Source organism: Lissotriton helveticus, chromosome 3_1 (assembly GCF_964261635.1).
Source record: "Lissotriton helveticus chromosome 3_1, aLisHel1.1, whole genome shotgun sequence".
NCBI classification, from domain to species: Eukaryota; Metazoa; Chordata; class Amphibia; order Caudata; family Salamandridae; genus Lissotriton; species Lissotriton helveticus.
The window spans coordinates 1,698,464,300-1,698,483,424 of NC_136061.1; the positions used below are offsets into that span (position 1 = coordinate 1,698,464,300).

Consider the following 19,125-nt stretch of genomic DNA (forward strand, 5'->3'; position numbering starts at 1 on the left):
ACTTTTGTGTATCGGAAGAGGGAGACTGGAGGAACGTGCGTTAACAATTTCTAGATTTTAAGACCTTTTACAGAATTAAATATGTTTCTTTTGTTAGAATCAGACGATTGATTGGCTTTAGACATTGATTTCTATCCCTTTTCAACTACATCTGGAAAACTACTTGCTTGAAATCATCCAGTATTTTATGTTTTCATTACGCATTGTTGCTTTATTTCTGCTTGATGGAGTAAAATCAATATAGAACTTGCAACACTTAACCAACATTTCCCTGCTGGGAACGAAAGCCCTGTTATTATTTTTGAGATGGGCTCAAACATAATTTGTAGCAACATTGTTCATTATTTTAAAGCATTGATTGAATTATTCTCCTGGTTTGTGGGTCGGTGGAAAGTTCATGTGTATTTGTCAGCTGAATAGCGCTATTACGGAAATGATTTCGCGTCGTTTTCATCTGTACCTTTTATTTTTTTATGTACGGCTTTTTTTGCAGTATACAATAGAATCTCAAATTCAACTTCGAGGATTTGATGTTGCGAAAAGCATGCTGCTAATTCATCCACGAAAGGTGAGAGGACATTTATTTTTTATTTCACACTGGATTGGTGGCTCACGTTTTAATTGCATTTTCTTTCTGTATCCTTTGAAAGGACTGCAGCTTAGTTGCTAAAAGTGTTCAATTTAGGCATATTGGTGTAATTCTTTTAGTTCAATGACCCTTTAAATTCTATTACATAGCTGGCAAGATAACACAGTAATCACTTGCACCTGTCTTCTGGGGAAGAGTATTTGGTTATGTTTTGGGCAGGCACTCATGTGGTGCAAAGTAGTACAAATCAACGCAAAGCATTACTACTTTTACGTATCATTAAAAATCCCAACACGCAGAGAGCAGTAATGTAAGTATCTATGCTAGCCTTACCAAAGCTAGGCATTCGTGTGACTTTCATAAGGCTATCTCTGCCTATGATTATTCCCATAAAAAAAATTAGTATCATAATATCGAGTATTGGTAACACCTGTTGTCTTCATCACTGAGAAAAGATAAAGCAAATTATGATACGAAGTGCACAATAAAACAGTTATGGTTAGGATTACATAAATCATGGCTAAATTGCACATCAGATAAACCATCATACAGAAGATTTGGCCCCTGTAAATGCAATGTCAAGAACCGACAGCTCACCTGGCCATCTACTCTCCACTCTAGCTATGAAAATCCGTGGTAAAATCAGTTACTGGTTACTTTAAAACATAAGTGATCCATCTGAAAAAGTGTAGTTGTGTTGCAGTAGTTGCTGGGAAGTTTCTTTCATGTTGCTGGAGCTAGCTATCAGAAGATAACCTGGACCTTCACCCCGGAAGGCCTTGTGAAAGTACACAAACTTTAAATTTGATTATTGCATCACCACCAGCCAGTTCTGTGCTTTGATAGTTGGTTTTATGAAGGTACGATTTCTCATGTTTAGGCACACAATGGCTAAATGATTCTGACGTTTTATAGATTAAATATGATTTGCAATGTCCAATGTAGATAACGTTGCATTAGCCTTGCTGTGAAATCACAATTGGTATTTTCAGTTGCCCATTGTGGTTTGTTTGTATGGGTAGGGGGACTTTCCGGAACACAGAGCGCTACCAATGGGTGTCCATGATTGTTGGATTGATTTGGGACATTACTGAGAGCTTGCAGTTCATTAGGGCTGCCAGGATCCTTTCTTTCAAAACAGTATATGGAGGTACACTGTGATTAGGGGCAATCATAGGGTGGTGATTTAGGACCTGCTCCTCCCAGTAGGGACTACGCTTGGGCTCCTTTCCCACTTAAAATATTTTCTTTCTTATTGAGGAATATGTGGTGAATAAGTGGTTGAGAATTGAGGTAATCCGCTGCTTCTCTAACATATATTCCATCTGGACATGATTTTAGGTGGAGACAAGAGGGTGAATGTGTTGCAGGGTCAACCCTAGCTTTTTGCCTTCTCTTGCTGAACCCGTTTATGTTGGCATTAAGACTCTGTGCACTTTTTTCCTCCTAACCAGTGTTAAAGGGCTTGTACTATTTCCCTAAAACATGGCACAACTGGCATATACATGACTTGTACATACAAGTTACTTGTAAGTCCCTAGTAAATGGTATTACATGTAGCCAGGGCCTGTACATTAAATGCTGCTAATGGGACGCAGCAATCATTGTGCCACCCACTAAAGTAGTTGTAAATATGTCTCAGGCATGCCACTGCAACCTGCATGCAGTTTCAAACTACAATTTCAATCTGCCTCTCAAATGAATGGTAATTTCAAATCCTCATTAATGGTCACTTCAGTTTTTAAGGACAAATATGAAACGTACACTTTTAGAAACTTGGCATTTTCCTGTCTTAACCAACTGTACCTTTTGCCATTGTGACTGCTGTGTTGTGGGGGATTGTGTAATAATTCCAGCCACTAACAGAAAGGGGTATAGGTGTGGACAGGATAGCCCTTCCTCGCAGAATGACTGGGGGTGTCTTTACATAGCCCCACTTAAACATCAAAGGGCTTTGCCTCTTTCACACACAAAGGAACTTTATAACAGGCATGCCTGCCCTTTGTTACACCCAGACAATTTGGATCTGTGACAAGGGTAGAGGAAGAACTTTCCACCAGATGTGGGGGTAGGACACAAAGGCTGGCACCAGGTATAAATATAGGATCTCCAGAGCTCCTCCTCTGAAATCCTCCTCTACGCTCCAGCAATGATTGTTTGTGTGGACTGTCATTGCGAGACCTTTACTTCACACTACAGCAACAACAGCCCGCGATGACCTCCAACATGAAGTTACAGCAACGATTATCCCCACTGCTCGACTGGCTCTTGGTTGTACAGCGATGACCTTCAGCAAAACACTTCAATCCCCAATGCTCAGCCTCCTCAAATGCAAGCTGAACTCTTAGCGCTGGACTGAGAAGATAACTTTTCGGGGACTAACATAGTCCATGTATCATACCCTCCCTCAATCGTGGTTGGGCAGAATTTGTGACTTCTCCCCAGCCTACCATGAGTGGTCAGATGACCATGAGTGGTGCTTCGTGCTTTTAGGAACTATTTTCATTCACTAAACCTTTTAAAATCGAATATCTTTGGTTTCACTGATAGAGATTTTTGTTGTACTGATATCATTTTATTTATCAAAATGTACTCTATGATTATAAATTGGACTTGTTTTTATTGTGTAGTGTTTTCACTTTATTACAGTTTTGGTGCTTCATAAATAATGTACTCATTGCCTGTAAGTTAAGACTGACTGATTTTATGCCAACCTACCAGAGGGTTAGGCGTAGTGTAATTTAGTGACTTTTGTGGTTCACCCTGACAATGATTGTGGTTGTTTCTTGAGTGGGGTTCTACCCTCTCGATTAATAAACCAATTTCTTACAAAATTTAAATGGCAGGCAGGTCAAACAAGACTCCTGTAGTATTTCGTATTGTATTTTAGGACATCATGACTCAAAAGACCTAATTCAAAATTGTTGGCTGGGATTTATTAGGAAGGATTAGCTCACTTCTAAAGATATTTATGGACATGCTGCGCATTCATCGGTGCCTTACAGGAATTTGTTAGGATCTACAGTGTTCTAAGAGATGAACAGATGCTGATTTTCTGATTTCCTCCAAAGAAAGCATGATTGCTTCTCTCAGACAATGTAGGGCAGATTCAAAACCCCTTACACGCCTGTACCTGAATTCATGTTCATGTAGGAGGTGGTTACTTGCCTAATAACATTGCAGATGGCTCATAATTTCCCTGACAAAGATCTTAACTGATGGGGAAGGTCATTGATAATTAGGATCTTCTGGATGGACATTGGTTTTTGAAACTGGCTTAATAATTACGTGTTTCAGGTGAAGAAGGATGGCTCAACTTAGGAGGGAGCTAATAATCAAAGAAGCCAAGCCATCATCAGGTGAGGGAAAAATTGCCTCAAGCATGAGACTTGCTAATGCTGAGCAGTCAAGTTAGATGCTTTGTCTTTTAAGATCAGACTGAAGATCACCTCTTTGATCATTTGAAGGAGAATGCAGATTGAAGCAGAGGTGGGCAGATAAGAGGGTAATAAAAAATGCTGCAGGTTGTTGGAGACTGAAAAGCATATTATGGGGATTTTGGACTTCTTGAAAGCATTTGGAATATTCTACTCATGCTCAATGTTGAAAATGTCCATTGCTTGATTTTTGGCTTCACTAATGCTTTCAGCAAAGTGGATGTATTTACTTGTGCAGCAACTTTATGATTACCTCGTATGTATCCTGCAGGAGAGCTTTTCTTTAATTGCAATTTATTAGTGGTACTAGTATGAGAAGTTGTAGCTTAATAAACTTTAGATAGTTCTCTGTTGTACCCCTTGTTTTTTTATATGCAATCAAGCAGAGTACATTAAAGAAAGCAGTACTCCACTGCTTTTCATAGGTTGAAACTGTATCCTCCGTTTGCGTTTTCTGTTATCAATAGCTTTAAATGTGGCATACCTAATACCAAACATGATGCCGTCCATTAGATGATTCATTGAGTGGGCCTGAGTGGACAGGAAGAAATGGAACTTTGGAAAAAAAGAACTTGCAAATTCCCGAATCAGCCCTGTGACAAAGATTAGAAGAAGTGAGTAAATGCACAGTGCATGTTAAATTAGGATCTACGGTCACAGTAGAAGAATTGTGAGAAACTAGTGGTGCTTTGGTTCCCTAGAGTGACCAAGACATTCAGAAACAGAGGTTTAAAGGACTAATAATCCAGGTCTATCCAAAAATTCAAGGCATTATCCATTGAGACTTAACCAAAAATTCAATGCAGGCAAAGTCATTATCCATTGAGACCTAAGTGCATAACAAATTGGATATGTAGGTTCCACAGTTAGTAAAAGAGTTACACTGGTTTTCTTCAAGTGCTTTATGCAAACTTCTTTTTCTTGAGGAACTCCATATAAAACCGAGAGTACAGTAGACTACACCGTGAACATGGGCTGGTGTTTCAATTAGCAGAGGCTCAATAACAAGGCTTAGCCTCCAAATACCACAGAGGAAACTTGAAAAATGTAGTAAGTTGCTCATCTAGAGCAATTTCTTCATGAATGACTCGGATAGCACTACTTAAAAAGCGAATAATTTTGGACGTAGGAGGGGTGGTCCTTACTGGAGATAGATTATGCTGGGACCTTTCTTTTATTCATGGTGAACCAGATTGAGGAGGCTAAGAAGGGATCTCAACTTGGCCTCTTCCAGCCTCTAACAATGCACAGACAGTCCTGTAGTCCTGTACATGTCTTGGCTTTTCCATGAGCACAGGCCATGCAGCAAGCAAGTCTGTGCCCGCTTATAGAAGCAAACCAAGAACAGCACCTTTCAACTTCTCACTGTGCTGTGGGCTGCGTATAATGAAGCCTTCGCTGTTTGTCAGCAGACCTTCAAGGCAGCCCAAAACAGAAAGATACAAAGACTCAGATACTGTCCATTAATCAGAGAATGTATAGTCTATGAATCCTGGCAGATAGAGAGTCCACTAACTGGTTGCCTCATATTTAACAATATGCATGTCAGCGGATAAAGGAATGCTTCTTTTATCCACTTGCAGGGCATCTATCTTCTTAGTCATGTATTTTTTAAAGTTTTGAAGTGCCATCTGTCCCTTTAATTGTAGTGGAAGTAGTAATCATGTTTTAATTAATATTAGTCCTGGGTGGTAAACTCCGCTACGCATGCAAAGTTTAACATATTCGGGCACTCCACACTTCAGTGCGTAGTTCCTGAATTCCTCCTTCCCAGGTGCAAAGCTCAGTTTTTTTTCTGATCTTAAGGTTTGCTTTGGTGCTTGCTCACGAGCGCTATGATAACTGCGGGCCGCTAGCGAGTTTGTACGATACACACACTCGTTTGTACAGCTTTCGGCCATAACAGCACCACGGTTGTGCTGATTGTGAATGCATCCCTCCAGCAGCTTTCCAAAGACTCCAACTTTCTGGTCCCGTCCAGCAGACTACTCCCAGTGCTTTGTCCGTCTCCTGGTCACTTTTCAGTGGAATATGGAGCTGGAAGGATCACTCTCCTTGTCTGCTTCATATATGCAACTTGATTTAAGGAGTGTATAATGGTGTTGTTTGGTTGATTGTTGGCATTAACCAGCATTTATTTGTACTTTAAATCGATTTTTAAAATGTACTGTGGTGGGTGGCCTGCAGTTTCAGTAGGGGCCTAGTTGTTTTTTTGCATGTAATTCTTCTTCTTCTGTAATGGAAAAATAATGCAATATTTAGTACATTCTCTCTATGTTTTTTTAATAAGTTTACAATATTCATTTCATTCAGTATGTGGCCTTGTCTGCCAATGAGCCTTCCAGATAGTAGGCCAAGTACTAGTAATGGGTACCTTAAACAACTGATTCTGTGGTGTCTGTGTCTGTGGAATTGAAACATAATTTAGGCTATGGTTGTTTTTTGGGTATTTCAGTTTCTTTTTTCTGCAACCAGTATATAGGTGGGGTAATATATGTGATGCCTTTGGAGTATGTGTGTCGTAAACATTTTTAGCCCATTTCAATTTCATTTTTGGCATTGCTGAGTTAATGCTGTTTTAACCTGTGTTACCGATTACCATGCCTTCATTCTTTGTCTGGCCAGTGCTTGAGTGTGTTTGCAAAAGGCTACCATTTGTCTTTGTTCCTCATGCCATGTGGCCAGCCCTGTATGTGTTTTTTGTTTTCCATGCCTCCTGCTTGTTGTTGTGACCATGTGGCTGGCAGCCGGTTTGCATAGGCAGCCAGCTTGCTTTATGTCACAGACCTGCATGTGTTCTTTGTTTTCCATGCCTCCTGCTTGCTGTTGTGACCATGTGGCTGGTGGCCACTTTGTGTAAGCAGTCAGTGTGTTTTTGCCATTATCAAGCATGTGTTCTTTATTTTGGCCATGCCTCCTTGCTGGTTGCTGTTGGTATGACCATGTGACTTGAGGCCATTTTGTGTAGCTAGCCAGTGTTTTTTCCCAAAGGCCTGCATGTCTTCTATGTGCCCCATGCCTTTTCGCTTATTGTTGTTGTTGATCATATGGCACTGGCTGCCAGCTATTTTGTGCATCCAGCCAGTGTGCCTTTACCATAGGCTTGCAATGGAAGGAAATGACATCAGTTTAATAATATGCTTTAGAATAATTTCACTTATTTTAAATTGTTTTTGTTTTAATTTTGTTATTGTATTTTTTATTAATATATATATATATATTTACATACTGAAAGTCTATTCATTTAATATCAGAGGCGATGATATTGTCCGAAGTTAAGTTCACTTCTGTGCCAAATCCTTCACAATAAACTAAACTGAAGTAGTCTCTGCACTGCGCTGCTGCGAACTAAACTGTGCGTGCACAATAAGACTGGTATTCCTGTGTATACAGTCAAGCCCCTTCCACTATCACCTGCCTGGTGGGTGGTACGGCTGGACTGGCAGGAGTAGCTATATTGAGGACAACGAAAAAGAAATTGTAAATAATGCTCTGTGCAAACAATTGTTTAAAAATATTGGGTTGCACAGTATCAGTACGTTGCTGGTTGCCGAGAGCCATTGGATTTTGATGTGATTAGGATTAGGAGAGTTACAAGGCCAATTTTGTCTTACCCATGTATTCTTTGCATAAAATGTTCTGACTGTGTGGCAGATAAGTTTGAAGGCAGAATAGCACTGGATAAAAAAACTGTGATTTGAATTTTGTTTTCTTCTAAAGGCTTTTCAAGTAAGTATAAACTGACACTTTGAGTGGAAAACTAAATTACCTCTCATTAATGAGTACGGCATTATGCACTATGGAGTACAAGTTGAGTGTTGTGCTAAAATAAATGCTCTTTGCTAGCCAGCACATTGGGTATTTTGCTACTGTCTGCAGGTTGGGCAGCTGAAGTTGACAAAAATCATTTTTTTTATTTCAATGGCCCTTCAGATGCATTTCTCTTCCTACCTTGACTACAATGAGGCAGATGAATAATAAAAAAAAAATACTACTTCACACACCTCATGCATGAAATGCAGATATTTTCTTGTCTGCTGTAAGTAGACATGTGGAAAAATAAATCACCTCTCATTAATGAGTACGGCATTATGCACTGTAGAGTACAAGTTGAGTGTTGTGCTAAAATGATGGAGCAATGCTCATTGCAAGCCAGCATGTTAGGTATTTTGCAACTGTCTGTGGGTTGGGCAGCTGAAGTTGACAATTATCTATTTTTAATTTCAATGGCTCTGCTCTTCTCCGATGCATTTCTCTTTCTCCCTTGACTACAAAGAGGCAGATGAATAATAAATAAAGTACTACGTCACACACCTCACAAATGAAATGTGGATAATATCATGTCTGATGGAAGTTGACATTTTGGAAAAATAAATCACCTCTCTTTAATGAGTATGCCATTATGCACTGTGGAGTACAAGTTGAGTTTAGTGTTAAAATAACGCAGCCATGCTCATTGCTATCCAGCATGTTGGGTATTTTGCATCGGTCTGCGCGTGGGGCAGCTGAAGTTGACAATTATGTGTGTTTTATTCAAATTGCCCTGCTTTTCTCCAGATGCAGTTCTCTTTCTACCTTAACCCCAAAAAGGCAGTGAATAATAAATAAGATACTATGTCACACACCTCACATATGAATCGTAGGTATTATCTTGTCTGCTGTAAGTAGACGTTGGAGAAAATGATGCACTGCGCTACAGGGAAAGGAATGGGCTTTATACATTGTATTTGTCACATTTGTCACAGTGTTTCCCATATGCCAAACTTGACATAAAAAACCTTGCACTTACTCCCACTTTACTCAGTGGCCTCACCCACCACCACATATTATTTCCAACAAATTAATTTACTGGACATTAAGTAAGGAAAGGAAACTTGACATACTTTACTGCAGGGTAGGGTAGAAAAAACACTGCTCAGTGGATTATTGAAATAGAAGTATTGCTTTTGAGTTACAAAAAATCTGTATGAAGGGATCAGACACTGAGATAACAGTAACACACCTGTTTTGTTATTCAATGTATCACACACACTGCACTAGGGGGAATGAACAATTTTGAGTGAAATTATTTATTACTACAACACAGAATATTATGAAAACAGCAAAAAAAGACATGCTATAAATAATGATAATAATAATAACAATTCTAAAATGGTTAAAAAGTCACCCAGATCCTAACACCCTAATGCCTGCTTCTATGAGCTACACTTAGAGAACATGGAAGGCAGAGCAAATTGCAGTCTAGAGTTTTTCAGGGAGAAGAAATGCACTACATACATTGTTGACAGCAAAGACAGTCTTTATCTGCGAAGAAGCTAAGGCAGTGATTCCTCAGAAGGGCAAACGCACTCTGTGGTCTTTCTCCATGACTCAGCTTTATCCGCTTCAGCCTGAAGACCAGATGTAGCATCTGCAAAGTGTGAAGTGTGCTTGCAGTAGGTGAGACCATCTCTAGCAGAACCTCAGGCAATAATCTGAGGGAAGGACCTCTCCTGATAAGTGGTCAATTTGTGGTCCTTATTTTCTAAGGCGCATATTTTTGAGGGCTTGCATCACCGTTGCATCACTATTTTGTGATGCTGCAGTGGCATAAACAATGCGCCACACAGCTCCTTATTTATAAGGTAACACATCTAGGCTGATGCATCACTTTGTAAAGCCCTGCGCTAGATTATACCTGTGTCAGGTATAGTGCATGCAGGGTGGGCTTTACCACTTAAAAAAAACCTTGTAGAAGTGGCACAGTAAAATATAGGAGATTTCACTGCTCCACTCGTACGACTTGCCTGTGTCACAATACTTAAGCCTGCTTCAAGCAGGTGTAAGGAGTGATGCAGTGCCTTTTATATAGGATTTGCCCTTTGTGTATTGACACATTGCTGGATTTGCATCAGTTTACCGACACACTCGAGCAATGCGTCATTACTGCGCCACCAGATACGTCAGGATTCCTGATGTGTCTGTACAATCCTTGCGACATGGAGCACCATAATGTAAATACAGTGCATCAATAGGTGTTGCAAGGATGGCACAATGAAAAGCGTTGTATCGCTGTTTTTCCCCAGCAGTGCAAACGTTTCACAAATGAGGCCCTAAATCTTCTTAGAAATTTTAATTTCTGACATAAGTTAAGAAATGTCTGACATGGATTTTGTGCATCAAAGTGCATATGCTAGACATTTCCTTCTGAACATTTAAGGTTAAAGCATGGCAATTCAAACTACATTATTTCTGTTATATGTATGCATTTAGTCCTATTTAACCTTGAAATTCGAAAGAGTAGACATTTGGCACATGCATTTACTGCTATTTCTAAATTGAGGTAGGGATGGATTTTGAGCTAAAAAACAGAGCTAAATGCAACAGAACACTAAAAGCATGTTCAAGAAGCTGCTCGAACTCCCTAAATGTGCTCTTGGATAGGATTTTCCCCCAACTTACTATTAGCATTTTGCACTATTTTCTTTGTGCAAAACGCACCCTTGCATCCAAAATAGATAACAGTATGCATTTTGCACTCAGACATAGCACTAAATGCAGCAGAACAAGAATAGGTAGCATGAGCAGCTGCTTGAACTAGCTAAATGTCCTCTTGGGGTAGGTTTTTTCTTCAACTTACTACAGTGAGGTTGTGCTATATTCTTAGTGCAAAATGCTCCCTTGTGCCCACAATGGATGTGCTGATGCATTTTGTGCTAAGAAACAGTGCTAAATGCAGTAGAATGCAAATAGCGAATGTGAGCGGCAATTCATGCTTGTTAAATGTGCTCTCATAGTAGAATTCCCCATCAATTGCTGTTAACTAGTGGAGGAGGAGTAATTACATCATTATTTGTCATTCCGCGTCAAGAGTAATGGTGATTACCTAATTTACTCGGGTTACTCAGGTATGTTCAAAATTCTGCCCTGGACTTGCCACCACATAGAGCTGCTCTTTGCTGACCTCTAGCTCCCCCCCCCCCCCGGAACCCACCAATGATTGTCTTTGCTTCAGGGTCACAGGCATGATGCAGCTCCCTCTTGGAATTGGGGAAGCAGGAAGTAATCATAAACATCAACATGTTTGCCTTTTCCTATTTATTGTTTTCTTGTTTGGAATGATGTTATGAACACACTATGGAAAAATTCAAGTGAGAGAAAGAATACAGTCGTTATTGTTTCTGCTTGTTAACAAAGCAAGAGAAGCCCCCCCAAAAATAGCAGTTATGTGTGATTCAACAGCCCTAACCCCAAGCTATTTCCTATGGTATGCCTAATTTATCACTATATGTTGCTGAAACTGAGAAATGTTACTTTAGTGAAGAATCGCAACCAGAAAGGTTTCCTCCTGCTGACTGAAGAGGGGAGTATGGAGCTCATTATTTGTGTCTGCAATAAGAACACAAAACACCACCATTTGTATGCGCATTTATGATGCATAATATGAACATTTGGGGGTTTGAAGAGCTTGTTTGTGTATAAAATGGATCAAATGTGAGACACTGCACCTAACAGTTTTAGCCTCCTGTGTAACATTTCCACAACCTGACACAGCGCAATACCACTTCTGCATCCGTATGCCATTCTGAACCATTGTCGATTTTCAGTTTTAATGTCCTCTAAAAAGACCCAGGTGGGCCATCTTCTTGCCAGTCAGGAAGATACCAAGGGGCATATGTAACAGGAAGTGATGGAGCACAGGGTTAGACATCTTGGCATAGCACGGCGATCCGCCATTTCTGAAACGCAGGGCTTCACCATATTTACAACAATTCAGGGCAGCCCTGCATTTCCACTTGTGCTGTCACTAAATTTAGCTGGCTAGTGCCAACGCAGGCACCCTTGCGCCATAGTGCAAGGGTGCAGGTGCCTGCGTTGTGGGGAATGATTGTTTATGTGCAGGAACGTGACACTTCCTGCACATAAACAATCTTAAATGGTGATTTGTAACTTCTATGCGTGCTGCTTTGTGCAGCACACATAGAAGTTGCAACTCGTCATTTTGAAAATGATTGTTTATGAGCAGGAGGGGACACCTTTCCGCACTTAAACATTCATGCATGACGTTTTGCTGTTTTTATGTGTGCTGCACTATACAGCACACATAAAAACAGCAAAAACAAGAAGATATAATGCATTTCTCTTTGTTGTGCCCTGTTATGACCCGGTTTTCCCTAGTCTTAATTTTGGCACTGCCCCATATCTATGCCAACCTTGCAAATATGGGGCCGTGGCAAAATCAAATGGTGTTGCTGCGGAATACCCATTACCCACCCCTTTCATGCTAAGTTTAGCGTGAAAGGGGGCCTTATTTACAAGGAAGCGTTAAGCCATGTAAGTGGCTAAATGCTGCCTTGTAAATAAGGCAAAGCCTGTATCGCCACCAAAATGTAAAAAAGTTTCCATTATGGTGCAATAGGGGCTTGTAAATATCCCTTTTGTTAAACATGCAATACTTAAGACATATGTAAATGAAACTGTAATAGGAAGCCTTCTCATGCCATTACAAATTGAGAAGCCCTAAGGGCCATTCAGAATATATATTGGTATTCCCAGCCCTTAATCATGTCTCTGTTAAGTCCACAGAGGTCAATTCCAACATTTTGTGAGTATCGGTCTCAGCACTTCAATAGCAAGGTGGAATGCACTGACTTTTCCATTCTCGCAAAAGTGAAACAACTGCCATAGCAATCCTACTTGTAATCAGCGCTATTTTGAAGTTTGAGAAAAACATGTTTTGTCGTTCAGTATAAAACAAGAATTCATCTGTGAACTTTTTATTTCTGTCAACGTTGCTAAATTGCTGGAAAGTAGTTTTTATGAGCCTGTTTGAATTAAAGTACAATGGAAGACTCCCCAGCAAGACTGATCAAAGAGGCACATTACTTGCAAATGGATGAGATGGCATTGTGCCCAAACACAGCATACGTTTTTCCTTTCTCTCGATATTCAGGAAGGTTCCCCAAACCCATTAATCCCAAATACATAAATTAAGGATTTTTAGGAGTCAATAGGCCAGATGAATGACCCTTCCAATTTATGAGTCGCAAATTGCGTCGTTTTGCAACTACCAATTAGCGACCTGCACATTTAGATTTACAACAGTGTCTCAGACACTGTTTGTGATTCCTAATGGGGTCACAAATTGCCTGCCTCCATAATATTCATAAGGCAGCGGCAGTTTGTGACCCCATTGGGAATGGTTAGCACTCCCAGGGATGGTGGCCTTGTCAGGCCCCTTCCCAATAGCTAGTCACAAACCTCACTTTGCGAGTCAGTGAGTGGTTACTAGCTTGCAAAATAGGGTTTGTAAATAGGGCAGACCTATTTTGCGGTCGCAAACGAGCCGATTTCCTGTTTTCGACTGCAATAAACAGTCGTACATCTGGCCCAATATGTTTACATGTAGCTATATCAGGGCCAAATATGTCGAAAATAAAAAAATAGAACAATAAGCATCATAATAGATATGGTGAAGGTAGCATATATACCAATCATAATGGTAAAAAAGAATATGGAAAGAAAACAAAAATTATCTTGTTAATTATCATGATACCTTGGGGACGTCACTACTTATTAGTAATTTATAAAAAATTGTGCTGTAAATCAAATTAGTGTCAGGCCAAGTGCCTGACCTTCTGCTGTCACCGGATCCCCATTGAGTCAGGGTCATGTGTAGTTGGGGGGGCCTGGCCGAAATGTTCAGAAATGTTCTGAAGTTGTGGTTAGGAGGGACCAGTTTTATCCTGTTTATTGACCAATGATAAGAGCTATTCCCTACCCTATCGTTTCTACGTTCTCATACAATGCACTCCTTATCTAGAGCATTTCTTCGCAGTAGACCTCAATCTAATATCGATGAACCCTTCTTCAAGCAGTTGAGCAATTATCTCTCTCCAAAACCACTTCCCTAGAGATAAAGTCATCTTTTTTCTGGCAGTGTCTAGTTGTGTCTCAAGGCACATGTATCTAATACCAGTCAAAAATAGGGCCCAGAAGAAGGTGTAAAATCAGGGGTGAACATGCAGATAGGTGCCTTTCATCTACATTGCTACAGTTGGCATAAAAATGTGGGTCTTTTACACAACTTTAAGAAGCCAGGTTGCATGCTTTAAATGAACAAATAGGAAATAAATACTTCTAGTGAATAATCTACTGTAGGTTTCTCCCTGTCAAAGTTATATATTTAGCGAGTGGAAATGCATTAAATTCAAATTTAAATCAAGGAAAAACATGATCAAAGAGCCTCTCTCAAATCATACTACCTTCATATTTACATGCCAATAAACGGATGTATGTCATCAGCACGCATGCTTTTACAACGCATGCCTTTACCACGCAACTTTTACAACGCAAGTCGTTACAACGACTTGCGTTGGGGGGCGCTGGATAGTGAATAGTTTAATTTACTATTCCAACTCCAGTCCCCGAGGATAGTAGGGAAGGTGTTGGATAGTAAATCAAACTATTCCCTATCCTAGAGCGCCCCCCAGCGCAAGTCGTTGTAACAACTTGCGTTGTAAAAGTTGCGTGGTAAAGGTAGTTTGTTGTAAAAGTTGCGTTGTAAACGCTGTTCACCCCAAAGGACTGTTCTCTGTGTCCAGTATATAAACCCTGCATATGGAACGAGCAGTTAATTTTCAACCTCTAGTCAAACTAAGAGGTAATTAAAATTAATTTGCCAACTAGTTCACCTTCATCCTTGACGAAGGAGGCAGCACAATAATTAAAAGCAAATATTTGTTTCCCTTTTAAAATACAAGTACAGTCTGTTACATAGCAAGGATCAGACGACTTCTGGAGCCAAGAAGATCATTAGATGAGCTAAAGAAGAAGGGAATCCATATTTCATTATCCTATTTAAAGAGACCAGCAGAAAACCAGGACTGTGAGTTTTTCCTTTCTTCTTAGCAGACACTTTAAGAAACATTTTCTTCATAGTGAAAGGAGATATGTAAGCCCAGGCTGTAATGTCAGTTTCTTCATGAAGAAGAGTACCAAAGGGTGAGTAATGAATGTGCAAACATGTTATTGACATGATTAATATGTCTATTTATTATAATGTAACCATTCTGAAGATGCATTCAATGCGCAGAATTGCCCCTAGACTTCTTTTCTATAGTGATTACCATTTGCAGGGTACAAATGTCCACTATTCTTTAAGAGTTAGTAGGATGGTTTTAGACGTGGCCCTTTTAACACAGTCTCCGCTGGACTTTTGCCTTCTGTTGCTGAAACTGTTTGTGTTGGCATTAGGACTCTAGCACATCTTCCCTGCTAACCTATGGTAAAACGATTGTGCTCTCGCTCTAACTCATGGTACAATTGCCATCTAACTGATTGTATCTCTAATTTACTTGTAATACCCTAATATATAGTTTTACATACACAGGGCCAGTAAACTAAAACCCCCTAGTGGGCCTGATGCACTCATTGTGCCTCCCACTAAAGTTGACTTTTAAAGCATGTCTCAGGCCTGCGACTGCAATCTGTAGCGCACTTTAAAACTGCAATTTCAACCTGGCTAAATAAACCTTTTGCCAGACCTAAACCTTCCTTATTAATAATAATGTCACCCCTAAGGTAGGTCCTAACGGCTCAGTTTGTATTGTAATTAAATAATAGGACATGTGCACTTACGTTTTATATGTCCTAGCAAAGAAAATCTCCTAGTGCCATTTTTCACTTTTGTAAATACTACCTCTAATAAGTGCGAATTTGTTTTGAGAGTAGATAAAGATATGTTGTTTGCGTTCAACTGAATTGTAATTTAAAATCCTCTTTAATAGTAAAGTCGGATTTTAAGTTAGAATTTTGAATACTTAGAAAGTTGGAATTTCTTGTCGCAACCATGTGTGACTTCTGAGAGTGTCCTGGGTCACATGAATGTGAATAGCACTACTGTTGGGGTTTTAGATTTGCTTCCAGACAGCAACACATTAGTGGCTTAAGTGTAGACAGGATGGGATACCCTGTGTGGTGGCTGGCATGAACTGTTCCCTGCTCCACTTACATGTCTTCACTGGGCATTGCCTTCTGCAAACACAAAAGAATGTGACATCAGGCCTGAACTGTCTTTTGTCACCCCAGACAGTTTGGAACCATGACAGGGGAAAGGTGAGAACATTCCAGATCCAGATGTGGGGCGGGACTGGTAGTGCCCCCACACAAAGGCTGGTGCAAGGTTTAAATATTGATCCTCCAGAGACACTCACCAAAACATTCCTGGCACATGGGAGGTACAGAAGAAGGACTGCCCTACAGCCATAGGGCTGCCCTGCTGCTTGAAGGACTGCATTGCTGTCTGAGAAGGAAGACTGGACCTGCTTGTCTTCACTTCAAGCTAAGCAGAGTGATTCCAAAGTTCAGATGGCTGACCACCTGTGTGAACTACAGGGACACAACAAGCTTCAGATGCCTCCCTCCAACTACCCTGCTGACCTACTGCAGTGGACCTGCCTGGACCTGCAACTAGACCTCCCTGAACCCTGCTAACCTCCGTTGAAGTGAGTCTCTGATCCCCAAAAGGTGCCTCCCCTGGTCCTAGACCCTTGGTTAGAATCAGAGTGTACTCCTCTGCAGGAAACGATGAAACCTTGAGGTTTGGTCTTCCAACCCACGCTGCTCAAGGACCATGTGAAGGGGCGGTCAGCCGCAGGGCCTGGCCTCAATGTCCAGGAATGTTCTGAGGAGGCAGTAGTGAAGAGGCAGTCTTATCCTGTTCATTATCCAATGGTAAGAGCATTTTCCCTACCATGTCTCGTCTACTTTCTCATACAATGCACACTTCATCCTGAAGCACTTCCTCTTTTCCTTACAGCAAGATTTCCCAGAAGTGCTCAACCTGATATGGATGAACTCTTCTCCAAGCAGTTGAGCAATCAGATCTCTCCAAAACCACTTCCCAATTTAGATGAAGTATTCTTTGCTAAGTTGTCTATTGTTGGCAAGTTCCTTATCTTCAGTCCAGAGTTGATGCTACTGTTGTATGGCAGACAGGGTTGTTAACTCCATACCGGCATATTTGCTGGCATCTAAAATTATGATGAGCGACAGAACTGGATTTAAGTGAGTTTTGGCACAGGCAGCACCAAGTACTTTTTGATAAAGTTACTTTGCCAGTAAAGTTATGAAAAAAATTAGTTAACCAGTAGATAAGATTTTGAAAACAAATAGAAAAATAACTTTTAATTATTCTGTTGTTATCTGAGTGGATATGTGTTATAAACAATGTAATCACACCTATGGTAAGGAATCATTTCAGTCATACATAGTGGAAAATAGCTTTACGGCCTCAGATCACTGTCAAGGGTGCCTATTTCAAAGATTTAGTAGTATGCCACTGTTTTAAAGGTGTGACTTATTATTATGTAAAAATAGGTTTTATTTCATGAGAACTTGATTTTTTACTTCCATTTTAGTGCCTTTAAGCTGCCACCCAGCAAGAGCCAACGTCTGCTCATAGAAGCCAAATAGTTCTGTAATATGCGTGTGTGGTGTAAATACACACTGCAACCCACATATATGACATTTAACTCTCATGAGACTGGTATCTTTTGTGTGCCTTTTACTATGACCTTACAGGGAAGTTAAGTGAACCAATTGAGCAAAACAAATGTTATTAGTTCAACTTTAGGGGCTTGGAACGCACACTGTAGCACTGAATAGCAGTCTCACAAGACACAGATATCGAATACGAGTCAAACATAGGGCACAGAAAAAGGTGTAAAATCAGGGATGAATTTGCAGAAAAGGTGACTTTTATCCACATTGCTACAGTTGGAATGAAAACAGGTCTTGCATACAACTTTGAGGAGACAGGCTGCATGCTGTAAATTAAGACGTAGAACATATATAATTCTGGTAAAGAATCTACTGTCTAAAATTGATTTAAGTTTATCTCAGTTAAAGGAAGTCTATTTGAATATTTAGGGCGTGAAAATGCACTGAACACAGATTCAAATCAAGGAAAACCATGGTCAAAGAGCCTCTATCAAATCAGCAAACCTTCTTATTTATATGTCAATGACATAACCTTTGATCTGTTGTCTGTGCCCATAATCTAATCCCTGCATAGGGAAAGAGCAGTTGATATGTAAAATAAATTTACCAACTAGCAAAATATTTGTCTCCCTTCTTATATACAAGGAATGTCTGCTACATAGCACGTTCTCGGACAACTTCTGGAGCCAAAGAGACTATTAAATGAGCTGAAGAAGGAGGGTATCCATATTTAATTATCCTACTTAAACAGATCAACATAAAAACAGGACTGTGAGTTTTTCCTTTCTTCTTAGCAGACAATACAAGAAACTTTGGGGGATATTCTCAAGAGCGTGTGATAACCATCGCAAGAGTAACTTAACACAACACTCAACATCGCAGTCTATAGCAGGAAAATGACACTGCGATAACCAAGTATTCATAACATGCCGGTGCCATGCAATAGTATCCAGATAACGCGTCAAATGACCACGTTAAAATGAACGCTACACCGCAAAAATGCAAAACACGAATGCAAAAAAAGCTGAGATGAGGCCAATCGCGATACAAAAATCGGCAAAAACCAGCGACAGGCCTGCAATTCACATGCGTCAGGGAAAAATGGCCATGCAAGTAGTAAAAAACAGACTTTGCCGGAGCAAGTACGGAGGAGAACCAGACCCCACAAGCCCCCCCACCCCGTAGGTCCAGCCTGGGACCTCAGGGTCATGGAAGTACAAGGAGAAGAAGAGTAGGAAGAAGCAGTTCAGTCCGCAGGAAAACAGGATCCTGATAACAGAGGTGGGAGAACACCATCAACAACTGTTCGTCAGCTTCACTGTGTAATAGCAACATAAAATGGACTATGGCAGTCCATCATAGACAAGGTGAATGCAGTCAGAGTGCTAAAGAGGACAATGGAAGAGGTCAAGAGACGCTGGAATGATGTCAAGCACAAAACCAAGCTGAAATTGCCCAACAACCGGAAGGCAGCAATGCAGACTGGAGGTGGGAGTCCTGCGCCATAGAAGGAGCTGGGCGATATGTTGGAAATGGTGTCCATAGTCATTAGTGGGGAGACGGTGGCAGGAGTTGGGGGACCAGACACTGCTCAACATGACTGGACACAACAGCACC

At 40.4% G+C, this 19,125-nt stretch overlaps 1 protein-coding gene across 3 annotated transcripts in view; it reads left to right on the top strand.

The window, feature by feature from the left end:
* The window catches only part of KYNU (kynureninase), a 988,121-nt gene that overhangs the window by 442,055 nt on the left and 526,941 nt on the right, over positions 1 to 19,125 (top strand). For all 3 annotated transcript variants that reach the window (XM_078682489.1, XM_078682491.1, XM_078682490.1), the window contains exon 7: positions 494 to 568. In XM_078682489.1, the coding sequence (XP_078538615.1) occupies positions 494 to 568 (75 nt within the window). The remainder of the gene's footprint in view (positions 1 to 493; positions 569 to 19,125) is intronic.